Source organism: Anolis sagrei, chromosome 5, assembly GCF_037176765.1.
Source record: "Anolis sagrei isolate rAnoSag1 chromosome 5, rAnoSag1.mat, whole genome shotgun sequence".
Taxonomy (NCBI): Eukaryota; Metazoa; Chordata; class Lepidosauria; order Squamata; family Dactyloidae; genus Anolis; species Anolis sagrei.
The window spans coordinates 101385945-101412189 of NC_090025.1; the positions used below are offsets into that span (position 1 = coordinate 101385945).

At 40.4% G+C, this 26245-nt stretch overlaps 1 protein-coding gene across 3 annotated transcripts; it reads right to left on the reverse strand.

Moving 5' to 3' along the window:
* Positions 1-630: 630 nt before the first annotated feature.
* Positions 631-26227, reverse strand: CDPF1 (cysteine rich DPF motif domain containing 1). 3 transcript variants are annotated; one of them, XM_067468932.1, is made up of 4 exons: positions 26210-26227; positions 16732-16844; positions 11860-11971; positions 631-7199 (listed from the first exon to the last, which is right to left on the reverse strand). In XM_067468932.1, exons 1-4 carry the CDS (start codon positions 26210-26212, stop codon positions 7047-7049), a joined length of 381 nt encoding a protein of 126 aa, XP_067325033.1. In that variant the 5' UTR covers positions 26213-26227; the 3' UTR covers positions 631-7046. The 3 variants fall into 3 exon arrangements, with proteins under 3 accessions (XP_067325033.1, XP_067325032.1, XP_067325031.1); XM_067468931.1 differs by lacking the exon at positions 26210-26227 and adding an exon at positions 21467-21571; XM_067468930.1 differs by lacking the exon at positions 26210-26227 and adding an exon at positions 21467-21571 and having other exon boundaries at positions 16732-16934.
* Positions 26228-26245: the final 18 nt, after the last annotated feature.

Genomic DNA, 26245 nt, shown 5'->3' on the forward strand with positions numbered 1-26245 from the left:
CACCTTTGGATCAGAGAAAAAGTATTGTGCAATAAAGCCCTTAATCTGAAAAGCCAGCATTGTACTGTCAACTTGCTTTCTATTGGATTTTGTTTTCAGTCTGCTGGATGTCATCTAGCATTTTTAAATATGTGCTGGATCAAAACTGAAAGCAGCAGAGAAGTAGACTAAAAAGAAAGATACAATCAGAACAGCTTTCATTGGCAATTGTTTTTTGTAACTGTAGTTCAAATACTCTGCATAATATAATACGAGGATGTAATTGACATTTTAAAGCCATCTATCCTTAACAGCTATTGTTAAAATGCCAAAGTGGACCAGGTAACTCACAATTCAGTTACATGTTAGTTTGAAAACTGTTGGTGGCTCACGGCTGCCAAGTATTGTGCAGTTACTATGAATGCCATTGACATGTTAAAGCTCAAGACTTAAAAAAAAACTTGAAATGTTTCTGGCATGTACCAAGCCGTATCCAAAAAAATAATAATACTTGGAACACATATTCAGTGACTAGTGAAATACAAGGGGTGCCTGTATTTGTGCTTTCAATTTATCCCTTTTGCAAATTTACCATGCAAAGTTACCATGACTCTTCCTCCTCCCTTTAGTGACATTTAATTTTTTTTAAAAAAATCATAGAGTTGGAACACACTTTGTAGACCATCCAGTCCAACCCACTGCCAAGAAGCAGGAAAATCACATTCAAAGCACCCCCGACAGATGGCCATCCAGTCTGTTTAAAAGCCTCCACAGATGGACCCTCTGCCACACACTGGGGCAGAGAGTTCCACTGTTGAATGACTCTCACAGTTAGGAAGTTCTTCCTATGCAGGTGGAATCTCCTTTCCTGTAGCTTGAAGCCATTTTTTCACATCCTAGTCTCCAGGGCTGCAGAAAACAAGCTTGCTCCCTCCTCCCTATGACTTCCCCTCACATATTTATACATGGCCGTCATGTCTCCTCTCTCAGCCTTCTCTTCTGTAGGCTAAACATTCCCAGCTCTTTAAGCTGCTCCTCATAGGGCTTGTTCTCCAGACCCCTGATTGTATTAGTTGCCCTCCTCTGGACACCTTCGAGCTTGTCGACATCTCCCTTAAATATATTAAATAAATATATTTCCATTAGGGCACCTTTAACCATATATGTTCCCAGTGCTACCTTACTTTAGAACTTTATTATATATTTCCCAAGAGCTATTCCTCAGTATTGGAAGAAGAGGAAAAACTCATGTTCAGGCTTTGGAAAACAGTGACAGACATCATCATCATCATCATCATCATCATCATCATTATTATTATTATTATTATAGAAACCAGTGCAGCTGTTGACAAATTATGTACTTGGAGCTGCAGAGTCATAAATGTCCAGAATAAGAGACTATGCCTGTGATTATAGTTTTATTTTAGATATCCCAGTTTTCACATACTAAAGCCTAAAGGCTTGAAATAGGCATTAAGTCTTGTTATTTGACATGTATCTCTGGAAGCGATTATTTTTGGCAGACTAGTACAAGAGGAAAATAACACCTGCAAGAAGTGCCTGTGGTTATTACACCCATACCTTACTATTACTACAAAGAACTTTTCCACTTCCCTGTATTTCATCAGCTTTTAAAGTACTGTACTAAAAACATGTGGAAATGTTGCAATTAATACAAACAAAAAGGTGTTAAAGGAAAGGAGAACACATATTCTAACTGCATCCATAGGAAGAGTATTTAATAAACACACAGTTCATAGTAGTGGAGGGAAGGATTCTGGTTTTTGTTAACCATACAAACAATTCCTCAAATCTTTGTAACCAGACACATAATACTCTGAAATTTGAAGTTCAGATTCTGAACAGAAATCCTGGGCCTGGACCATTCTAGTCTAATTACAGCTGTGTAATAATAAAAAAAAACCCCTATCCCAAATACTTCTTTTGCTTTAAGTTCTCCTGACTTCCACTCTCTTACCATTTGCCTTTTTGGAGTGATCTGCAGGGTCATGTTACCAAAAAAAGAAAGACATAAGCATACCAAGAAATATTGCCATAAAATTATTATTATCACCAAGAGATGTATTTTTATATACAGGCAGTCCCAAAGTTACAAACATCTGACTTACAAATGACTCATAGTTAAGAACGGGGATGAGACAGCAGGGAGTCAAAATCTACTCCAAGAAAGGAAATTCACTCCTTGAAAGAGTTATTATCATGTGGAAAGGGGGTCTCCATTGAAGCTTTATCACTAACCTTTGTTTCCACAAGCCAAATTTTTCAAAATCCAACTATCACAGGGGCAGAAAGTAAGGTGAACTCTTCTGAACGGGGGCAGACAGCAAAGCAAACACCCTTCCTTATGTTATCCAAATATGTTTGTGTTTGTGTGTCTGGAATTACACTTTAAAATGTACCTGTTTCAACTTACAGACAAATTCAACTTAAGAATAAGCATACTTGTTCGTAACTTGGGGACTGCCTGTCTGTATAAATAAAATATATTTCATTTACATTTTAGTTGTCCTGCTTAAACTGGATTTTGGTGTACATTCTGATTGTATTATGTACATGGTAACTAACAGAAAATCTGTCTTATTCTTCGCTACAGTAGTTGAGCAGACCTTTAAGATCAACTTATGTCATGTTCTACACTCACACCTCTGGGAAGTAAAATGAAAGCCAACTCTTTATATACAATCTGAATCTACATTCCCTATATTTATAAGAAACTAGTTGTCCCCCTGCCACACATTGCTGTGGCCCAGTCTGGTGAGCTGGAAAATAAAGTAATGAGAAAGTTTTGGTTTCTAATATATCTAATTTCTTTATGCTTGTGAGTAAACAGTATTTCTTGCTGCTTCTTTGTCAGTGTTGATGTGGAGATTGTCTGGTTTGCCTACTCTGGAACACACAACACATAATTGTCCTTCTTTAGGGGTCCCTTTCAAATCTATGATACTATATCTGTGTGTGAATCAAATCTATCTATAGGTATCTATGACTGGATGGCTCTTTGTCAGGAGGGCTTTGATTACATTTTCTTGCCCTGGTAAAGGGAGTTGGACTGGATGGCCTTAAGTATTTTCTGATGGTCATTGGAGTTCTGTGTGGGAAGTTTGCCCCAATTCTGTCATTGGTGGGGTTCAGAATGCTCTGATTGTAGGTGAACTATAAGTCCCAGTAACTACAACTCACAAATGTCAAGGTCTATTTCCCCCAAACTCCATCTGTGCTAATATTTGGGCATATTGAATATTCGTGCCAAGTTTGGTCCAGATCCATCATTGTTTGAGTCCACAGTGCTCTATAGATGTAGGTGAACTACAACTCCAAAACTCAAGGTCAATGCCCACCAAGCCCTTCTAGTGTTTTCTGTTGGTCATGGGAGTCCTGTGTGCCAACTTTGGTTCAATTCCATCATTGGTGGAGTTCAGAATGCTCTTTGATTGTAGGTGAACTATAAATCCCAGCAACTACAACTCCCAAATGACAAAATCATAATTTTGAGTGATGGTCACTCCTTGTGTTGTGAGACATTTTGTTGCCAAATTTGGTGTGATTTCGTTCATTGGTTCTTTTGTTTTTAAGGTACTCATTACGCACAGAGCATTTTTATATATATAGATAGAGGATAGTGGTGAAGGAAGAGTCAGTATCCTACTAGGTAGCTTTACACAGAAGGAGCCCCTTTGTCTTCAGTGTAGAAACACTAACTCAGGTTAAATGCAGTAGTGCAGTAGCCATATCAAGGTAATATTCAGATGTCAAAAGCTAAATTGCATTAGGGGAAGATGAGGATTTAAAGAAAAACTAACAGCTTATCTTTTCTTCTTGTTGCTTGCAAAGGAAAACTGAGAATATTAACAAACGAATCCATTCTATCCATGACAGAATAAAAATGCCCATTAATAGACTATATTTTTCTAACTTTTAGTTTGATGTTTGTTTTTCCTGTTCAGAGAATAAAGGAGTGAACACTATAAATGTATTGAATGAATTTGCTGGGATTTTGTCACAATCTATGTGTGCTTTATACTTTTTTGTAAGACTTGATGATTGTATGTAAAAAGTCAATTTCACCAATTTTTGCCTTAATAGTTTACAATAAACTATTTCTAAACATTTAATGAGTATAAGAAGTGTCTCTCTTGTAACACAAGGGAAAATTATATGGAGCTTTTTATTTAAAAAATGCTACTCTAATTTCTCTCTTTAGCTTAATAAATAACAGACTGAATCCAGAAAAGAGGCTGTGAGTACTAATAACCTTTGCACACATTTAAAAAAAACCCTTCCAAAACATAGCCAACAAAGCGTTTCTGTTGTAGCTTGCCTCTTAGTGTGAGACATTCGTTGAAGAATACAGCTGTGTAACTGCAAATACCACAACAAAATATTTCCCTTTATTTCATTGCAAGGATCTACATGTACATTATATGTTTTTCACTGGTTTTTATTCTATGTATTTTATCATTTGCTTACCATTTTAACTGTTTTTAGTTTGGATATGTTTTCTAACTTGTTGGTCTACCACAAGGTCAAAGTAACAACAGCATTTTTACTCCAGGAAGCCTTTCTCCAGTGTACAATACAACCTTTGTATCTGTGGAGATATATTCCCACAAAACCATGGGTAATAGTGAACCTACTGGAATGAAGGAGTTCTGACACTTTTGGAATCTATTTTGCAGCAGTTCCCACTCAAAATCTTGCTGGTGATGCTGCATCCAGAGTCATGCTAGTTGTGCTCAGAAACCTTCACCATCTCTGACTTTTCAGCATTACCAATATTTTAATTGCATAATTGTGACTTTACTTGTTCAAACAAAAAAGGAACTGAATTATGGACCCTGTACCCTGTTCTGTACTTTCTTGACACATCTATAGAATAGAATGAGCCCATGAGCATGCTTGAGTATACTAGCATTTAGAATGTATGTTTCCCTTAATGCAGCTCTTCCTTATCTATCAGATGGCAAGAAGTATCCATTATTTGGCACTCCAAGTCAGTCCAGCATTTGGCCAAGGCTCAGACTTTTGGCAGCTGTGGAGCCCTTTTTGAAGCAAAAGTTTCTTGTGGAGCTCCAATAAATGTTTATATATTGTATTATATACCATATTCTACATAATGTATATATATATGGCATGGGCAAACCTTTTGACCAAGATAAACTTGGCAATATTTTAGTGGAAGACCCAAGGGGTCATCCAGTCCAACCCCTTTCTGCCATGCAGGAAAAATAGTCCAAGACCCCCAACAGATGGCCACCCAGCCTTTGTTGCAACAACAACAACAACAACAAAAATATAGCAGCAACCTCAGGGGACATCCAGTCCAACTTTCCTCTGCCATGCAGGAAAAGCACAATCAAACCACCCCCAACAGGTGGCCACCTAGCCTTTGTTACAAGAAGAAGAATAGCAGCAATCACTGGGGCCATCCAGTCCAACTTCCTTCTGCCATGCAGGAAAAGCACAATCAAATCACCCCCAACAGGTGGCCACCCAGCCTTTGTTACAAGAAGAAGAAGAATAGCAGCAATCGCAGGGGCCATCCAGTCCAACTTCCTTCTGCCATGCAGGAAAAACACAATCAAACCACCCCCAACAGGTGGCCACCCAGCCTTTGTTGCAATAATAATAATAATAATAATAATAATAATAATAATAGCAGCAACCTCAAGGGACATCCAGTCCAACTTCCTACTGCCATGCAGGAAAAGCACAATCAAACCACCCCCAACAGGTGGCCACTCAGCCTTTGTTACAATAATAATAATAATAATAATAATAATAATAATAATAATAAGAGCAACCTCAGGGGCCATCCAGTCCAACTCCCTTCTGCCATGTAGGAAAAGCACAATCAAACCACCTTGAGTGGTGGGAGGGAAATAGGGTTTTTGAAGCAAGGAAGGCTAGGGGGAAGGATCTGGGCAGCAAGGAAAAAAGGCTTTTGGGGGCAAAGGTGGAAGGAGCAGGAAAGAGGAGGAAAAGCTTGGAAGGGAGGAGGGAGGAACCACAGGACCCCTCAGTATGCTTCATGAAACGCTTTGAGAACTACTGGGCCAAGGTAAAGAACAAGATGGCAACTCCCCACCTTCACCTTCTCTCGTACCATTCACACATAAAAACAAATCTGACTGGTAACTGACTAACTCTGACACTGGTAAAAAGGTCTCCTGTTGTACTGGAGGGCAACCAAATAGTCTAGAAACTGTGAGTGGGATGGCTGTCCATCATCCTCCCCTGAAACAACCTGGGATAATGAATTAGGGTCTTAAATTTGTTCTTAATAACCTTCCAGCAAAGAGCACAGCACAGTATGTATGTACGTTCATTAATTTATTTTCATACTCTTATTCTTTCAGTGCTTCCATATAATAATAATAATAATAATTATTATTATTATTATTATTATTATTATTATTATTATTTCTTGCCTGCCTCTCCTCACGGCTTGAGGACGGCTTACAACATTGCTAAAACACATATTTATCTAAAAACATTCTTTAAAATACACATATTAAAATGGATTCCACAAAATACATATTAAAATACACCAAACAAAGATTCAACATAAGATGAAAACTTAAAATTCGTCATTAAAACCGTCTAGCAATTATCTTCCAGGAAGAATTCCAATGGTCCCCCCTTGTTTATTTAGAGCAGCCCAGAAAATGTGAGAAGTAACCGAGCAATACACGTGTGTTCAATGGGCAGTGCATCTCAGGAAAATCTGGTGCTTGTGGAACAACTGTGCATATTAGCCCATGATAAAAATGCACAAAAAAAAAAAAGTATGAGTCAGCCTAAACAATGAAAACAGGTTTGTCTTATGTGCTCTGGAGTACATTTCCTTATGCATAGCACCCTTGTGGAGGTTTGATGACTAGAAACAAAACCTCCCAGGAGTGAATGGTGATTTTTATTAGACAGAGGAATACAATCAAACTGAACTTCCCAAGTGGCAAATTTTTCAAAATTATAAAAGGGATTCATGACTCACAGTTCTTTAAAAAAACCAATCACACACTTCTGAAACATGTATCAGGAACAACCTATACTTTTTTTGATTCCCCGGAATCTCCTTTTTTTGACGATAGGGAATGAGTTTTCTTTTTCAAATCTTGCTTTATTTCGGAAGGAAACTCCTGTATGTGTAAGTTAACACAGGGGAGGCAGAATCTCTTGGAATAGAAAAGGCTACAGTCCTGAAAAAAGAGAAATGGAAAAACAAATTAATACCAAGTTGGATTCAGATTTTGTCAGACTAAGGACAATGGAGTGAAATCAGCAAAACTTCATTTTTCATCACTAATTCCCCTTCATTTCAACAGAACTATTCTAGAATATGATTCACCCATTGTCACTCTTCAATAATGGTTTTATTTTTATGATTTAAATCCAACCTGCCTTCAATGGCTAGAGTCTTGTTATTTAGACCAACTAGAACAGACCATTTAATCCATTGTTGAACAATTGTTGAATCACCGTATGAGTAAATCAATTCTACTGTACTCAAAAAGAAAAATGGGGTTGAGGTCAATAAGCATTAGTCATAAGGAAATTGAACTTCATATGCAATTGAAAGCAATGGAATATCTATTTATTTTGCCAGATTATAGCCAATACATAATTGTCCAAGCTCAAGTATCCACAGATATTATACCAACATCTCCTGGACCATTTAAAATAGTCAAGTATCCTCTATAATCTCATGGCAAGAAAGAATTGAGGTTGAGAGAAGAGACAGAAGCTTGGGGGTTTCCCCTTTGAACTGAAAAAAACAACAACATATCATAAACTATATTTTCCTCCTCTCTTGCCACCAATGGAATAAATTGTGTACAGGGAGTCTGGCTTTATCATTCCTGCATGTTACAAATTATTGACGTTTAAAGGCAACTATCAACATATACAGATACTACCATTCTTTCTGCCTCCCAAGTTTGGAAAAGAGAGAGTTTGTTGGCCTGTTTTGCTTCCATCACTTTAGTAGTTAAGTTAAACAGAAGAGTAGAAAATCCAACTACAGTGGACGTCTTGGATTGTTTGAATGTCAGGCTCTTCTTCAGCTTACATGTATTGTTCAAAGAGTTCCTGAGGTCTGACAAGGTTCATTCCCTCCAACATTTCACAGATGAAAAGATGTCATATGGGGCTTTCCTTTAGAAAGAAGTTAAAAACGTGGATGTGGGACTAGGTCTTCGGGTAATCTTGCTGACAACGACAACAACAATGATGACAATCGCTATGGAAATGGACTATGGACATGATTGATGGAGTCTCTAACTGCAGAATTTGGCTCAGATGAGGCCACAAGGCTATTATTGAAACAGAAACAGATTTTAATTTATTAATGTGATTTAATGTTTTAAATGTAATTATTGGATTTTATTATGTATTTTATTATGTGTATATTGGAGGCATCAAACTGTTGCCGAATGGAAGCCGCCCTGAGCGCCCCCCCCCCCAAAGGGTTGATAAGGGCAGGGTACAAATATCTGAAATAAATAAATAAACACTATCAGAATATGAACAAGATGGCAAAAGCTGTCAGTAGGAATGGACACACAAGCCAGGAGAAGCATGAGCAATTCACTTTTACCTGAGCCTGTTGGGAAAAGCAAGATCCCACTCCTTCCCTTCCTCCTTTGGAAGGAAGACAGTGAATCTGACACAGGATGAATGAGGAGCATCCCTGCCAAATTCAGGACCATTGGAGATTTACCCATACAATAACTTTCCCAAGCTCTGATCAAGAGCCCATTTAACAAGGCAGAAGAATTAGACACACTGTCCTTACAGTTATGAAACACACTGCCAAGAGACAGAAGGAAAGATGCTAGGGTTTGTGGCTTTTTGAAAAAGAGTGTTGCAAACATGTAGGGTAAAGCTCTATGACAGTTGAATGCAACCTTGACATCCTAACAATGGCTACCTTTGAATAACATGAACCTGTAGGCCAATGGTTCTCAACCTGTGGGTCCCCAGATGTTTTGGCTTACAATTCCCAGAAATCCCAGCCAGTTTACCAGCTGTTAGGATTTCTGGGGGTTGAAGGCCAAAACATCTGGGGACCCACAGGTTGAGAACCACTGCTGTAGGCAAACACCACAAGAGAGTGGCTACCTTCCTTCTGTGCTTAGGTTACCCAGCAGTGGACACTCAGCCATAGTTTAGAAGTAGCTGTGAAACAGTTCTTCCACAGGCCTTTTGGGAATCCTTTTCTGCCCTCACCCACCACATACTCTGACAATTTATGCAAGGCCTAGATAATCCGTCTTAGACTTGCTCCATTGCCAGAGGCTAATAAAGAGAACAGACTTTATTCCTGGCACAAGTCAAAACTGGTTGTCATCTCATTTCCAAAGAACAAACCGAGCAGCTTTAACTCAGCATCATTTCACAAAATGGGTGGGGCAAATGTGTTATGAATCAGGTTTCTGACAACACCCCTGCATGGCATACTCGGCGTGTGGGAGTGATGAGGAAAGAGCCTCGGTTGCACAACTTGGGAAAAGTACTCCTTTTCCACAGCCCTTTGAGCAGGGGCCATTTGTAATGACACAATGGTTGGCAGTTTTAGCTGTTTCAAATAACATCTAAAGAAATCTACAACACCCATACAACCACAAGATTTGCACAAGACAAGCGGAATAGCCCAGGAACACTTTGAAACCATACTCTGAGATTTACCTTAATATTGCGCAATGTTTTGTGCAAATGGAATTCATTTGGGGAATTCTGCACTTGGCCTATTCATGCAGAAACCTCTGTGCATGACAAAAAGCAGCAGCTAGAACATGTTTGCACCAGCTGCTGCTTTGCTGAGCCAGTCATGAAAACTGAACAAGATCAAATTTTAGGAATTTATGTATTTATTTATTTACGACATTTATACGCCGCTCTTCTCACCCCGAAGGGGACTCAGAGCGGCTTACAAGGTATATATTACATACAATATATTATATTATTAGCATAGTACAATATCAGCATTAAACATTGCTATTTTGCACCATACCACTATATCATAATATTATTAGTAAGATTACATGTAATATAAATATATAATTATAATATATTATTATTATATTGCATTACATTATAATATTATAAATATATATATATACAATATATTATATTATATTATTAGAATAGCACAGATGTTTATTATATATGTATATTGGAATCATTTTGGTGATAGTCATCCCTATTCCTAGAGAAAATCTGAGGACCAATAGGAAAGAGGAGTGATATTACAGATTAGCAGTAAATCCTCTGCAAACTGTAGCCACAGTTACTGAAGTGGTGAAAGACCAATATGCATTTGCAGTGTAGATGCGCATTTAAATTAACTGGTACATGAACAGGAATGAAAGGGAAACTTCTATTTTGTGTACAAGCCAATTTTGCTATAAGAATTTGAATCAGAACATGCTTCAAAAATTATCACCATGTTCTATGCAGAGACTATCTCCTGGATATATCTAGTATTCTGAGCTATATTATTAAGAGTTCCCAAGAAGTGTACACGCTGTTCCAGAGAAGCTGGCCCAGCCCATATGAACAGTCAAACTGGAAACATTGCTTCCAGCACAGCTTCCTAAACTGTGGGGGTCTTAGCCCAAAATGGGGTCCCCTTAAGTCAGGCTTGAGCAAACTTCGGCCCTCCAGGTGTTTTGGACTTCAACTCCCTCAATTCCGAACAGCTGATAGGCTATTGGGAATTGTGGGATTTGAAGTTCAAAATACATGGAGGGCTGAAGTTTGCCCATGTCTGCTTTAAGTCAAAATTGGAATTCCCTAAAATTGGGCAAAAGGTTTTCTGAATGTCTCTTAGTGGCTGTTTTAGTCATTTACACTAATCTCTCGTGTAGTGTTTACAGATGACTCTGCAGAAGATGTTTCAGCTGTACTTCATAAAAAAAAAGAAAATCAGCCTCTTCAGCAAGCCTTGATTGGTAATCAAAATGTTTTATTTGTATGCCTATTTTATACACCCGGGGTCACTTAAAAATTTCAAAGGGATCCCAAACAAGTAAGTTTAAGAAGTCATCTTCCACTATGTCTATCAGATGAAACTTGGGGCTGTTTGATTATTGAGCTGTGCTGCAGAGTTCTGAAAGATACAGGCCTTAGATCCCAATCGACCCTATAGTTTATTATGATTTTGGACTGCTTGTGAACTGCAAAGAGGGTGAAGATATAAGTCTTGAAAGCAGTCTGTGCTCTTATCAGAAGAATGGCCACTGTAGCTTAATCTGACAGGTTTCAAGTGTTGAAACTCAACCATATCCTCATCAAGGACTTAGGCAGATATATCAGCTGGCAGGGAAAGGCCTCCCACCATTGGCCTCTTTGCCTGTGTGTCACTCTATTCTCTTCTCCTAATGGTCTGCTACACTGATACTTTTCAGGGGCATGCCTCTTTTTCTGAGCACCATTGTGTCCTTCATTTTGTTCTCCTCCCATGAGCATGGACAGACAAGACGGCTCCAGTTCAATAGTTAGGAAAATAAAGTAGGGCCTAACTATCTAGAAATATAGTTATTTGAATGATATCTTTAATAACTTTTAAAGTTTGATTCTGCTCCTGAATAGCTAGCACTCAAGAGCTCTACTTCTGGAACAAGAAGCTTCTTGTTGCTATTGTTGCACCTTTACTTAAGATTTTTTTCCCTTTTTGAAATTACCCCAACAGCAAGTGGTTGGCCATATTTTTAAAATACGTTACAGAATGCGGAGAAGGAAAGGCAGAGGTAATACAAGGATGGATAAAAAGGAGCTCTCTCACCTACACTGATGTTCTATCACTAAGTCATGCCTATGACACTGCCAACAGATATAAATGCATCACATGATACTCACTGTGCCAACGCACACACACTTGTGACACAAACTACACTGAGATCCAAGAATGAGGAATTTGTCCTTGTCAGAGGTGAATGGATCTGTCATGACATAGCATTCTTCCAGGAGGCTGAAAGAAACAGGAGAACAGTTCCATGCGTTAAAGACGTAGCACCAGCAAGATGCAGCTCCCTTTGCTAAGCAGTTCTTTCCTATACCTAATCTGAAGGCTCAAGTCAGCAACCAATATTTAACAGGGATTTACCATGCTATAAGGAGCAAATGCCAGAAGGGCTACAGTGAGAGTTGTGAAAGGTGTTCGTTGCTGGGAGAGAAATGAGACCAACCTCCTCCACCCCATGGGCTCTTTTGCAAATCCCCCTCTCCAGATCAAAGTAAAGCTCTCGAACTCTCCCTCCCAACCCAGGGTGACCTAAATAAATGCAAATCAAGAAGGCCTGGGCAAATGGGAGTGGTCCAGCTACCAAACTGGAACACAATCTGCCAGATCTCCTTTGCTGCTTGCAGAGAGAACTGTGAATCCAACAACGGATCTCGACCAAACTTGGCACACAGACCCAACATTACCAACTTTAAATTCTGGAGGGGTTTGGGAGAACAGACCCATCCATATGCATTTTCTAATGAGCACATTCATAAAAGACAAAAGCAAGAAAAGGATGAACCCAGGCATCGCCGGGTGCCTAAGCTAGTAACAAACTAAAAGCAAGAAACCTGTTAAAACAGCATCCAAATAAACAGATCAACAAGATTTTTAACAGAGAGAATGGAAAGCCTAATCTGTCTGGATGAAGTTGTGGCAACCTACATACATGATGCCTGCGTCCCACTTCGTAATCTAAGATCATCCGGGGAGGCCCTGCTCGCTCCCGTCAACAGCACATATGCGCCTGGCGGGGATGAGAGACAGGGCCTTTGCAGCTGTGGCCCCCCGTCTATGGAACACACTCCCAAATGAGGTAAGATCCACTTCCTCCTTCCTGGCTTTTAGAAAAAAATAATTAAAATCATGGTTTTGGAACCAGGCGTTCGGATAGTAGAAGTAAATGTATGCAGCATTTCAGAAAGGCAATGACTGGAACGGCAATTCGACAGACGAGACTGTTTTATTGTTTTAAGGATTGTTTTATTGCTCATGGATGTATATTTTTAATTTATGTCTAATTGTTGTGTGTAATTGTAAATGTCTGTACTGGCATTGAATTTTTGCCATTACTTATGTGTGAACTGCTTTGAGTCCCCCTCGGGGTGAGAAAAGCGGTATACAAATACTGTAAATAAATAAATAAATCTGCCCCTGTCAGGATATGATCTTGCTTCCTTTCACTTGCCCTCACTTCTCTGAAGTTTCCTTTCTTTACTCACCCTCCAAAGGGGCAGGACATTATACTGTGCCTCCAATCCCATGTGACCAGATAAGCCAAGGAGTTCTTATGCTACAATACAGTAGAATTACCTGCTGTCAGAGGAGGCATAACCAGAAGGGTGCGCTTCACATACAAAACACAAAACTAGGCTAAAATGTCTGCACATGTGTGGTTTTTACCCTGGGATATGAAAGCTGCACTCATCCACCTATTAATACCTTCTGTGAAGCAACTTGAATCATGAATTAAATTGTATCAGGAAATAATAGCCTAAATGCACACACCATTTCACCAGAATTTATCATCTTGCATGGCTGCTTTGCCCCCAAAGCTGCTATATGGGTGACTTCTCCAAAATTAACCTGAGGTTACCAAAGTACAATTCTCGCTTTCCCAAAAAGGCCCAGAGTAACTTGCTGCCTGCTACTCAACCTTGCTTTGGCAGACACCAGATGCTGAATGATCCCAGTGACTGAAATAGATTCTCTCACCATGAAATCAGGGACTCTCGGGCACAGCTGAGAAACAGTTAAGGGTCACTGAGAGGTAAGAGCAAGGCTACATTCAGCTGCCAACAGATTGTGAATTTTCCCTGTAAGGATTTAAACATCAGGCTTTCAAGAAAAGGGCCTCCAAGAGCAGTTAGCAGTAAATCATACCTCATTTGAATGTTGTTTCTGTACCTATATGGTTAGCACTACATTACACTACACTACACTACAGGCAGTGCCTGAATTACAAACAACGAACTTACAAATGATTCATAGTTACGAATAGGGGTGACACAACAGGAAGTGAGAGAAATCTACCCCTAGGGAGGGGAATTAATTCCTGGAAGTGTTATCATGGGGAATAGGTGTCTCCACTGAAGCTTTCTCACAAATCCTTGTTTCTATAACAAGCCAAAATTTTCAAAGTACAATTCTCACAGGGACAGAAAGTGGGGGGAAATCTTCTGAATAGGGGGATAGAGAGCAAAACAAACCCACAGGGGTGTTGACCCTTCCCTATGCCACACAAAGCTAAAATATATAGTGGGTTGTTGGTGTTACACTTACATACAAATTATTGTACACTTAGATAGAAACTCAACTTCAGAATAAACCTACAAAACCTATCTTGTTCATAACTTGGGGACTGCCTATACACCATTCAGAACTAACCTACTGTTCTCCATATCCCAGAAAACCTAGGAACTATAGTACAAGTTAAATATCCTGACATTCCAAAATCCAAATTATCAGACTTGGGGGCGAAGACCGTGACCCCTTTATTTTCTGATGCCAACTTTGTTTCACAAAAAAAATGTTTTAAATACTTTCAGACTGTGTGTCTAAAATGCATATGAAACATAAAGTAAATGAACTTCCTGTTTAGATTTGGGCCCCATCAACAAGATCATGGAATCAAATCGCTGCAAGAGACCCCAAGGGCCATCCAGTCCAACCACCATCCATGTAGGAAAACACAATAAAAGCACTCCAAACAATGACCATCCAGCCTGTTTATCCCATTATGTATATGCAAGTAATCTAAAATCTGGGAGGAAAATCAGAAATACAGAATACTCCTGTTCCCAAGAATTTTAGATAATGGATATCTATGTTGTATTATGTTCTACAATTATAACTTTGGGCCCATCCAGACAGGGCCCATAATGTGGGAGCTCCCATGTCCAAACAGCGTCTCCAGTAAAACTGAATTAATTTGAGACAAAGCAGGAAAACCCTGCTTTGTCACGCATTAATTTGATACTCCATTAGACCTAGGTCTTCCTGAAAGACTTGGGTCTAATGGAGTATGGGCCCTGTGTGGATTGGGCCCGGGGATCTAAAGAGAGTCCCTTCTTTGAGTCCTACCACCTTCACAAGTACAAAATTGGTAGGAATACAACATAACAACCTGTCCAGCTTTCAAACCTATGCATAGAAATTGGAAACTTATTGGCACAAATAATCCTGACTAAATTAACTTTATCATAATCATCATCAGTTTTGGAACCCTTCCAAACAGTCCCTAGAATTCTTTGGGAAATCAACCATGGGAACAGAATTGTTTAATGCTTCACAAAGACCTGAATCCAAAAGGTAAAGTGGACCTTTGATTTAATGAGAACTTCGTCAACAATTATCTACTTCTCATTGACTGAAGAAGTCCTGTATATTTGACATTAAACACTGGGTTTAGGCCAGGCTTCCCAATCTAAGAAGCCACAATTAGATTTTTTTTTAAAAAAATATGCATTTTCAAGAGATCTAAATATTTTTCCTTGTATATACATTATATTATATTCTATATTGCATATTATATTAATCTAATTTCTTTTATATTTTTGAGCGTATACCTCAAAATACAGGGTATGACATTCTAGTTTTACAGTGCTACAAAAGGATCCTTGTAGTTTTCAAAACTAAGGCTTCACAAGTATTTGGGCCTTACTTATAGGCCTACCATTGGAGAAAGAGCCAAGAAAGTTTAGCTTTCCTTCTCTGGTGCAAGGCACACTCTTCAGAAGAGACAGGAGGTACAGTAGTACTGTATATTCTGGCATATGAGACGACTGGGCGTATAAAACAACCCCCAACTTTTCCAGTTAAAATATAGAGTTTGGGATATACTTGCTGTATAAAACTACCCCTCTTCCAACACACACCAAATAAAATTTTAAAAGCATCAGATTTTATTTCAATATGGTAATTTTCCTATTACTCTACCTCCTTCTCTGCCTCTCAGATCTCACACATGCACACCTGCACCGCTTCACTGCAGTCTTCAGGAGCGAGATCTGAGAGGCAGAGGAGATACGGTAATAGGATTCAAGGGCGGACCAGACAGGTAAAAGAGTTGTGTTTTTCTGGGCCCAGAGTCACTCTATCTCTTTTTTCCATACCCCTGATGCCTGCAGCTTGCTCCGCCCTTCACTTACACCTTCCTGGTGAGGCGCCCCTTCACCTCACCATCGAGACCGCATTAAGTCCATGAATCCTGATGAATGGATTTTCTTCTACCATACTTATACAGCGTCACCCTTAATGCTTTCATACAGTCGCTGAATATGGCAGGGACACAGCCACTGCCATTTTTGAGCTCCCCCCACAATATGCGGCAACCACAGATTCTCCAATCCGGCTTGGAAGATTCAGCACCCACTGTATAAGACGACTCCCGCATATAAGACGACTCCCATGCATAAGGCTACTCTAGCGTATAAGACGACTCCCGTGTATAAGACGATCCCTGACTTTTGAGAAGATTTTCTTGGGTTAAAAAGTAGTCTTATACGCCAGAATATATGGTACTAATTTTCCCCGTTTTATATAGTTGGGTGCCAGGAGCTGCAGACATGAGCAAACAGAACTGACTCGTGTGATTCCCACCTTTGCATTACAACTAAACTGAATGCTAAAAGGGATCATTCTATTCTTTCATGCGGAGAAACTCTTTTTACAGTAAAATACCATACAGACAGTAGGTATACTCACACAAATGATTAGGTACTTACGCAGCTGAGTAGGAATTTGGAGGTTTCTGTCCAAAGTAGCTGTATGGGGCAGTTAATCCACACAGTTCACATTCAAAAGTGCCTTGACGCTGAGTCTTTCTCTTGGACTCCATCTGGTTACAAAATCAAACGGATTTCCAACATAGTGTGAATATGGGAGTAGAGACACTCAGCTATTCCAGTACTGGTCCACATGTACTACACTGAAACAAAATGTTAAATCCACATGGAGATAATCACATGGATATGGCGAGGAAGGGGGAACAATTCTGGTTCTGCTCAAAATGACGGATGATTTCGTAAGACATCAAAGTAACTATTAGAGGGCCATGTGCAGCACACAGCAGAACAAGACCAGTAGTAATTTCTACTGCTTCTCACGTTCTCATGCAGGTCTGCATGGTGCTTATTTATGTGTTATTTCTTATTCTCCCTGGCAGCTCTTTATCAGTTAATTGGTCTGCATATTAAGGCAACTGTAAATCACAAACAAGCCTAAACTAAAGCTTGAGTTTATGTCAGAGACACACCTTTTTAATCTAACCAAGGTAAATGCATACCAGTATTTGCAAGATTTGTACCCCTGCAGGGTATTCTCCTATTATTATTTAAGTATTACGAATAGCCACTTAGAAGATATATGTGGAGTTTGTTTCCAAAAGGCACCAAATCAAAATAAATTGAAAAATGAATTATAGGTGGCCATACATTGTTGGCTAGAAGTATCATGTACAGATCAAAATTATTGAAATGTATCAAATCACTTAATACGGATATTGTACTATACTAATAATATTATATGTTGTATGTATATATATCTTGTAAGCCGCTCTAAGTCCCCTTCAGGGTGAGAAGGGCGGCATAGAAATGTTGTAAATAAATAAATAATAAATGCAGGGCTTGGAAAATTGTATGTTAAAACAAAAGGCATATTTTCAGCATTTTCCCCCTATTCCTGTAAGATTTGTTTAGATCAGTGGTTCCCAGCCTTTTTTTGACTAGGGACCACTTGACAATAGTGTGATGAAGTGACTCAAAAAGTATACTGTAAACTGTAATGTCTCCAACGTTAATACCAAAAAAGTTATGAATCAGTTTTTGGTCAACTTTAGATTCAGTTTGGGATGCAGGGCAGGGAAGGAGTGACAGGCGGCACAAAAGGAGTGAGAATAAAATAAAATAAAATAAAGAGGAAGGAAGCTCGCGGACCAGATTTTCGTCCTCGCAGCCCACTGGTGGTCCACAGCCCACCGGTTAAGAACCACTGTTTTTGATGGATTTGATACCTTTTGGAAACAAACTCTATCTATTCAGTAATGCTTTCTGGATCAGGCTGCCCTCTTCTCCCTAATCCCCACAAAGGCTTAAATGATAGATCTGTTTATTGATTAGTCCACTGATTGTATCAACAATAAAAGACAAAAACAAAAATACACAGACAAATAGACACTAATCACTAAGCTAAAAATCCTGTAATAGTTAACTAAAATAAATTAAAACACGGTAAAACTTGATTAGATAATATATTTAGTAAAATGAGATTAAATTACAAGATGAAAGTGGGGGGAAAGAGGGACGAGTGTAAAAGAGATAAGCTTAAATGAGACAATCTGCCCAGCAATGATAACATTATTTTCAAATCTGAGGATATGTAAAACACGGGTTTGCATAAGGTTTGAATCGACACCCATGGTTTGGAGCTGATAAACTTTTTTTTTTTAAAAAAAGACTACAACTTAAGAGTTCACTGCCTGTAGGATATAGGAACGATTTTTTTTCTCCCTGAGGCTATAGGCAAGATAAATCAGATCAGAAACTGGATTAAAAAAAATCTCAAGAAGGTATATTTTCAAATCTACAGCCGATTTATGGATCAACCAATTTAAACAAAAATGTACTTTGCAGGCAAGTCAGAATGTTTAAAATTTAAATTAGACAAAATGATGGAATGAAATAATATTTTCTACAAAGAATAAAGCACACAAGAGGACACTGATCAGATAAACACAATCCACATCTGATTCAGAAACAGCACAGGAATACATGTCACAACAGAGCATCCTGTGGCTGTTTACCAATATGTCCATATGCACCTTGAAAAGTGACTTGCTGGCTCAGACTAATCCATCACTGGCAACCAGCAGTCACCAAAAAACAGTGTTCAACAATAAAGCCATCTCTTATTATTAACCTCAGAAATATAGCATGTGATATACACTGCTGCCTTCTAGAGGACAAAATCAAAAGTGCTTCACCCTCTTTCCAAACTCTTCCCATTCCTAAGACCAGGAAAAATGGGGAATAAATCAATAGATGGAAAACAGAGAGAGGGAAGATGGCAACTAGCATTCCAATGGTGATTCAAATACTAACAATGAATTAATCAATCAAGAAATATTTATTCCATTATCCATTTCCTTAAGTCTGGATAAAAAAGCTGGCACAGTTCAAATAAGCACTGAATGGAAAACCTACTTATGCCACCTCTTCCATTACAGTACTTGTCCCTATTTTAGGAAGCCTACCTAGAACAGCACCTAGCTTCAACCATATCATCACTATAACGTTAGGGGAAGGTGGTGGTTGGAAGAAGGAATCTAGTGGTAACTTGGTGTTTGCTTCATGAATATTGAACCATTTATTCAAATGAACTGATTAATAATAATAATAATAATAATAATAATAATAATAATCTTTATTTAATACCCTGCCACCATCTCCCCAATGGGGACTTGGGGTGGCTTATATGAGGCCAAGCCCAACAGCATATTACAATAAAGTAAAACCAAAACATATTAACAACACAGTAAAATGCATACAACATATGAGTGCAAAGACGATAAAGCAAAATCATACACAGTAAAATAAAATAACATAACAATGAGCGGGTCACATGTGCAAGATAAAAACTAAGATACTAAAAATACTAAAATCAGGATGAGATAGGGATGGAGCAGATTGTTTGTGGGGGAGCAACTCGTAAAGGAACCGAGTCATAAATATAGACCTTCATACAAGTGGGGAATATACTCTGGGGACAGGAACTGTTGAGGGGGAGCAACTGTGTATGATAATATGGCTACTCTCCAAAAGCGCATCCACCAGTGTATCTGAAGACTGGAATGATATTTGTGTGCTTTTTGTTTTATTTTGGGTTGTTGTTGTTGTTTTGCTCTGTTCGGAACAAGACGGACCATAGGGCCAATAGCAAGACCACTGCACAGTGAAAATGGTGAAATGTGACAAGTGACAAAGAGAAAGCCAAACTGTTTAATACCTTCTTTGCCTTGGTCTCCTTCCAAAAGGAAAACAGGACAATTCATGCAGTAAGGCACCTTCTACACTGCCATTTAAAATCCACATTATCTGCTTTGAACTGGATTATATGGCAATGTAGACTCAGATAATCCAGTTCAAAGCAGTTAATGTGGATTATCTGCCTCGATGTTATGGATTATATGGCAGTGTAGAAGAGCCCTAAATTCCCTTCTACACTGCCAGATAATCCAGGTGATCAAAGCAGAAAATCCACATTATCTGCTTTGAACTGGATTATCTGAGTCTACATTGCCATCTAATCCAGCTCAAAGCAAATAATCTGGATTTTATATGGCAGTATAGAAGGGGCTACAGAATCCTAGGGCTGGAAAAGACCACAAGAGCCATCTAGTCCAGGGGTCCTCAAACTAAGGCCTGGGGGCCGGATACGGCCCTCCAAGGTCATTTATCCGGCCCTTGCTCAGGGTCAACCTAAGTCTGAAACTATTTGAAAGCACGCAACAACAACAACAATCCTGCCTCATCAGTCAAAAGCATGCCCACACTTCCCAATGAAATATTAATGTTTATATTTGTTAAAATTGTTCTTAATTGTAATTATTGTATTGTTTTAAAGTGTTTTTTGCACTATGAATAAGATATGTGCAGTGAGCATAGGAATTTATTCATCTTTTTCTTTTTAGCTCCCCTCTCCTCCGGTGGCGCAGTGGGTTAAACCTCTGTGCTGGCAGGACTGAAGACCGACAGGTCGCAGGTTCGAATCCGGGGAGAGGCGGATGAGCTCCCTCATAACTCCAGCTCCTCATGCAGGGACATGAGAGAAGCCTCCCACAAGGATGATAAAACATCAAATCATCCGGACGCCCCCTGGGCAACGTCCTTGCAGACGGCCAATTCTCTCACACCAGAAGCAACTTGCAGTTTCTCAAGTCGCTCCTGACACGACAAAAAAACCAACTTTTTTTCGAATTATAATCCGGCCCTCCAACAGTTTGAAGGACTGTGACCTGGCCCTCTGTTTAAAAGGTTTGAGGATCCCTGATCTAGTCCAACAGCCTGTCATGCAGGAATACATGACCAAAGTAGTCCTGACACTCCTGGTAGCCAAATGGGGTGGCCCTGGTTGGCCTTTAGGAGTCCCTTCCAATTTAGGAGTCCACGAGGCAGGTGTCCCTCCATCCCACTGACCCCCAACATCCGAATGTTGACTTCTATTCTTCCTGAGGTGTCCAGGCATCTCCTCCAGACGCCCAAGGAGGAGAACCACCTGCATCACGTGACTCCATTGGAAAAGCTTCCTGCCTTTCCCTTCAGCTCCCAAGGAGAGAGGCCTCCCAGGCTCCGAGTTACATCATAGAGTGGGAAAGGGTTTATTTCCTGCCAAACAAAAGGGTCCAACTTTTCCAGAATGCCCTAATGTCGTAACTGTTTTTTAAGAAATAGTCAAACTATCAACCTTTTAGGTGACTTTGAAGTCGCTGCTGCCAATATAAAGGAGCCCCTCTTCCCTCAGGTCCGCCGCCGGGCGGAAATGAAAGAGCGGGCAACTCCGACCCCCACAACACGCATGCGCGGAAGGGATTCTGTCAGGGTTTTTTTTTCCACAGCCGTTTCCTATTGGAGGGTTTTCACTGCGCGCGCTCCTTTTCTGCCAAGGAATCCTGGGTTTTGGGTCACGCGCCAGCAGTCTTGCTCTGGGCCTGGTTTCAAGATGCACATTTTTGACAAACATCAGAATGTACACAGCAGTCGGCTAGTGACAGTGGAGATGGGAAATGCCTGCTGATGGAGAGGAGAGCCTAAACTTAACTAGAGAGCACAGAAAATTCCACACACTCCATTTCTCTCAGCCCCCTTCCACACAGTTGTATACAATCCCACATTATCTGCTTTGAACTGGGTTATATAGCAGTGTGGGCTCAGGGCCCTTGCACACAGCCCTATAACCCAGTATATCAAAGCAGAAAATCCACATTATTTGGTTGGAACTGGATTATCTGTGTCCACATTGTCATATATCCCAGTTCAAAGCAGAAAATATAGGATTTTATTCAGCTGTGCGGAAGGGGCCTGAGACTCCATCTACATTGCCATATAAAATCTAGCTTATCTTCTTTGAAATGGATTATATGGCAGTGTAATAATAATAATAATAACAGACTGGTTCAAGATTGGGAAAGGCGTACGGCAAGGCTGCATACTCTTACCCAACCTTTTTAACATGTATGCACAACACATCATGTGATGTGCGGGGCTTGATGAATACAAAGCTGGGGTGAAAATTGCTGGAAGAAACTTTAATAATCTTAGATATGCAGATGATACCACTTTGATGGCCGAAAGCGAGAAGGAGCTAAGGAGCCTTCTAATCAAGGTGAAAGAAGAAAGCGCAAAAGCTGGGTTGCAGCTAAACATAAAAAAAACCAAGATTATGGCAACAAGAATGATTGACAACTGGAAAATAGAGGGAGAAAATGTGGAGGCCGTGACAGACTTTGTATTTCTAGGTGCAAAGATTACTGCAGACGCAGACTGTGGCCAGGAAATCAGAAGATGCTTACTTCTTGGGAGGAGAGCAATGTCCAGTCTCGATAAAATAGTAAAGAGTAGAGACATCAGACTGGCAACAAAGATCCGCCTAGTCAAAGCCATGATATTCCCTGTAGTCACCTACGGATGTGAGAGCTGGACCTTAGGGAAGGCTGAGCGAAGGAAGATCGATGCTTTTGAGCTGTGGTGCTGGAGGAAAGTTCTGAGAGTGCCTTGGACTGCGAGAAGATCCAACCAGTCCATCCTCCAGGAAATAAAGCCCGGCTGCTCACTGGAAGGAAGGATACTAGAGACAAAGTTGAAGTACTTTGGCCACATCATGAGGAGACAGCAAAGCCTAGAGAAGACAGTTATGCTGGGGAAAGTGGAAGGCAAAAGGAAGAGGGGCCGACCAAGGGCAAGATGGATGGATGGCATCCTTGAAGTGACTGGATTGACCTTGAAGGAGCTGGGGGTGGTGACGGCCGACAGGGAGCTCTGGCGTGGGCTGGTCCATGAGGTCACGAAGAGTCGGAGACGACTGAATGAATGAACAACAACAATAATAATAAACCTTTATTTATACCCCGCTACCATCCCCCAAAGGACTCTGTGCGGATTACAATAGGCCGAGACCAATACAACAATAAAAGACAAGAACAATACAGCAGTAAATAAAAATCAAACAGTAAACATTAACAATAAATACGACACAAAACCAATGTCAGGGCCAGATGTAATGGTTAAAATTTTTAAAAAGCTGGTCATGACCAGGTAAAAATGGATAGGTATTTTGGCGAATAGGTGGATTATGGATAATGTGGATTATCTGCCTGCAGCCTTGATATTCTGGATTATATGGCAGTGTAGTTGGATCCTAAAATAAGAAAAAAAAAGGAAGGAATTGGAAACTAGCCGTTAATTTTAGCCTTGTATTGCTATGTTTATAGGGTTATTACTCTCCTGTGTGTTTCTTCCACAATTACGTATTACTGTGGCCCCTTCTACACTGGAATATAATCCAGATTATCAAAATTGACTATTTATTTGTTTATTTGAAACATTTATATTCCACCCTTCTCATCTGCACAACATATACATGGCAAGCATTCCATGCCGGGACATAAAATAACTATACATATACACAAACACTAAAAACAGTTACATCTGTGAGGAATTGTAAAAAGGCACCGTGATATAAATAGGTTGACTGGAAAGATAAGCTGATTGGCTGAGCTTGCCAGGAGCCAGAATTCTGATTGGCTACTGCCTCTAGCATGCTGCTGAGACAAACGGTTTTAACTGCCACTTTCACCTTGGACAGTGAAGAGGGTGCTGACTGGAAATAGCTAGGAAGGAAACAGCTGCCAACTCTCCAAAGTCTGATCATTTCTAAGGGGTGAAGCAAATTTTAAAGACTGTTTAAAGGGACTGTTTATTCCCTCTGTTCTCTGTTAGAATTCAGAAAGACTGTATTGTTCCTCTATTTGACCTACTGAACTGAAGTAAAGTTACTGTTACTCATTAACACAATTCTGTTAACCACCACCTCCTCTTGAGAAAAATGTATAATATCCCAGAGGACTACCACCTCACCCGCCTCATACAAAACCTGCTACAAAACAGGAGCTTTTTTGTTGAGTTCCAGCGCCAGAGAAGAAGATGGCGGAAACAGAAGAACTGCCTGCCTCAGGGGAGCGTGCTTGCCCCATCCATGTTCAACATCTACACAAATGACCAGCCACTGCCAGAAGGGACAGAGAGTTTCATCTATGCTGATGATCGTGCCATTACTGCTCAAGCAGGGAGCTTTGAGATGATAGAACAGAAGCTCTCCAAAGCTCTAGGTGCTCTTACTGCCTATTACAGGGAAAACCAGCTGATCCCTAATCCATCTAAAACACAGACATGTGCTTTTCACCTTAAGAACAGACAAGCATCCCGAGCTCTGAGGATCACCTGGGAAGGAATCCCACTGGAGCATTGCAGCACACCCAAATATCTGGGAGTCACTCTGGACTGTGCTCTGACCTACAAGAAGCACTGCCTGAACATCAAGCAAAAGTTGGTGCTAGAAACAATATCATACGAAAGCTGACTAGCACAACCTGGGAATCACAACCAGACACAGTGAAGACATCTGCCCTTGCGCTATGCTACTCTGCTGCTGAGTACGCATGCCCAGTGTGGAACACATCTCACCACACTAAAACAGTGGATGTGGCTCTTAATGAGACATGCCGCATTACCACGGGGTGTCTGCGCCCTACACCACTGGAGAAATTACACTGTTTAGCTGGTATTGAACCACCTGACATCCGCCGGGAAGTAACAGCCAATAGTGAAAGGACCAAGGCAGTGACATCTTCAGCTCATCCCCTGTTTGGGTATCAGCCAGCACATCAATGAATCAAATCAAGAAATAGTTTTCTAAGATCTACAGAGACATTCGCTGGAACACCCCAGCAAGCGAGAGTCCAAAAGTGGCAGGCTCTAACCCAGAACCTGAACCAATGGCTGATACCAAATGAGAGATTCCCCCCTGGGCACACAGAGGACTGGACAACTTGGAAGGCGCTGAACAGACTGCGCTCTGGCACCACGAGATGCAGAGCCAACCTCAAGAAATGGTGCTACAAAGTGGAATCCACGACATGCGAGTGCAGAGAAGAGCAAACCACTGACCACCTGCTGCAATGCAACCTGAGCCCTGCCACATGCACAATGGAGGACCTTCTTGCAGCAACGCCAGAGGCACTCCAAGTGGCCAGATACTGGTCAAAGGACATTTAATCAACTACCAAGCTTGCAAACTTTGTGTTTTGTTTGTTCATTAAAAATGCAATACAACTGTTTGGGTTGCTCCTGACACAATAAATAAATAACCTGCATGCATTTACAAGTAGAGGGGGGGTATACATTCATAGAATCATAGAGTTGGAAGAGACCTCATGGGCCATCCAGTCCAACTCCCTGCCAAGTAGCAGGAAAATTGCATTCAAAGCACCCCGACAGATGGCCATCCAACCTCTGTTTAAAAGCTTCCAAGGAAGGAGCCTCCACCACACTCTGGGGCAGAGAGTTCCACTGTTGAACAACTCTCACAGTCAGGAAGGTCTTTCTCATGTTAAAATGGAATCTCCTTTCTTGTAGTTCTGCGTCCTAGTCTCCAGGGAAGCTGGAGCTGATATAATCGAAGAGTTGGAAGAGACCTCATGGGCCATCCAGTCCAACCCCCTGCCAAGAAGCAGGACTATTGCATTCAAATCAACCCTGACAGATGGCCGTCCAGCCTCTGTTTAAAAGCTTCCAAAGGAGCCTCCACCACACTCCGGGGCAGAGAGTTCCACTGCTGAACAGCTCTCACAGTCAGGAAGTTCTTCCTCATGTTCAGAGGGAATCTCCTTTCTTGTAGTTTGAAGCCATTGTTCCGCATCCTAGTCTCCAGGGAAGCAGAAAACAAGCTTGCTCCCTGCTCCCTGTGGCTTCCTCTCACATATTTATACATGGCTATCATGTCTCCTCTCAGCCTTCTCTTCTTCAGGCTAAACATGCCTAGCTCCTTAAGCTACTCCTCATAGGGCTTGTTCTCCAGACCCTTGCTCATTTTAGTCACCCTCCTCTGAACACATTCATGTCCCAAATGGAAAAAAAAACCCCCAAAACGAACCATATATGCACCACCCAGCGTTAAAAGGAATGGTAA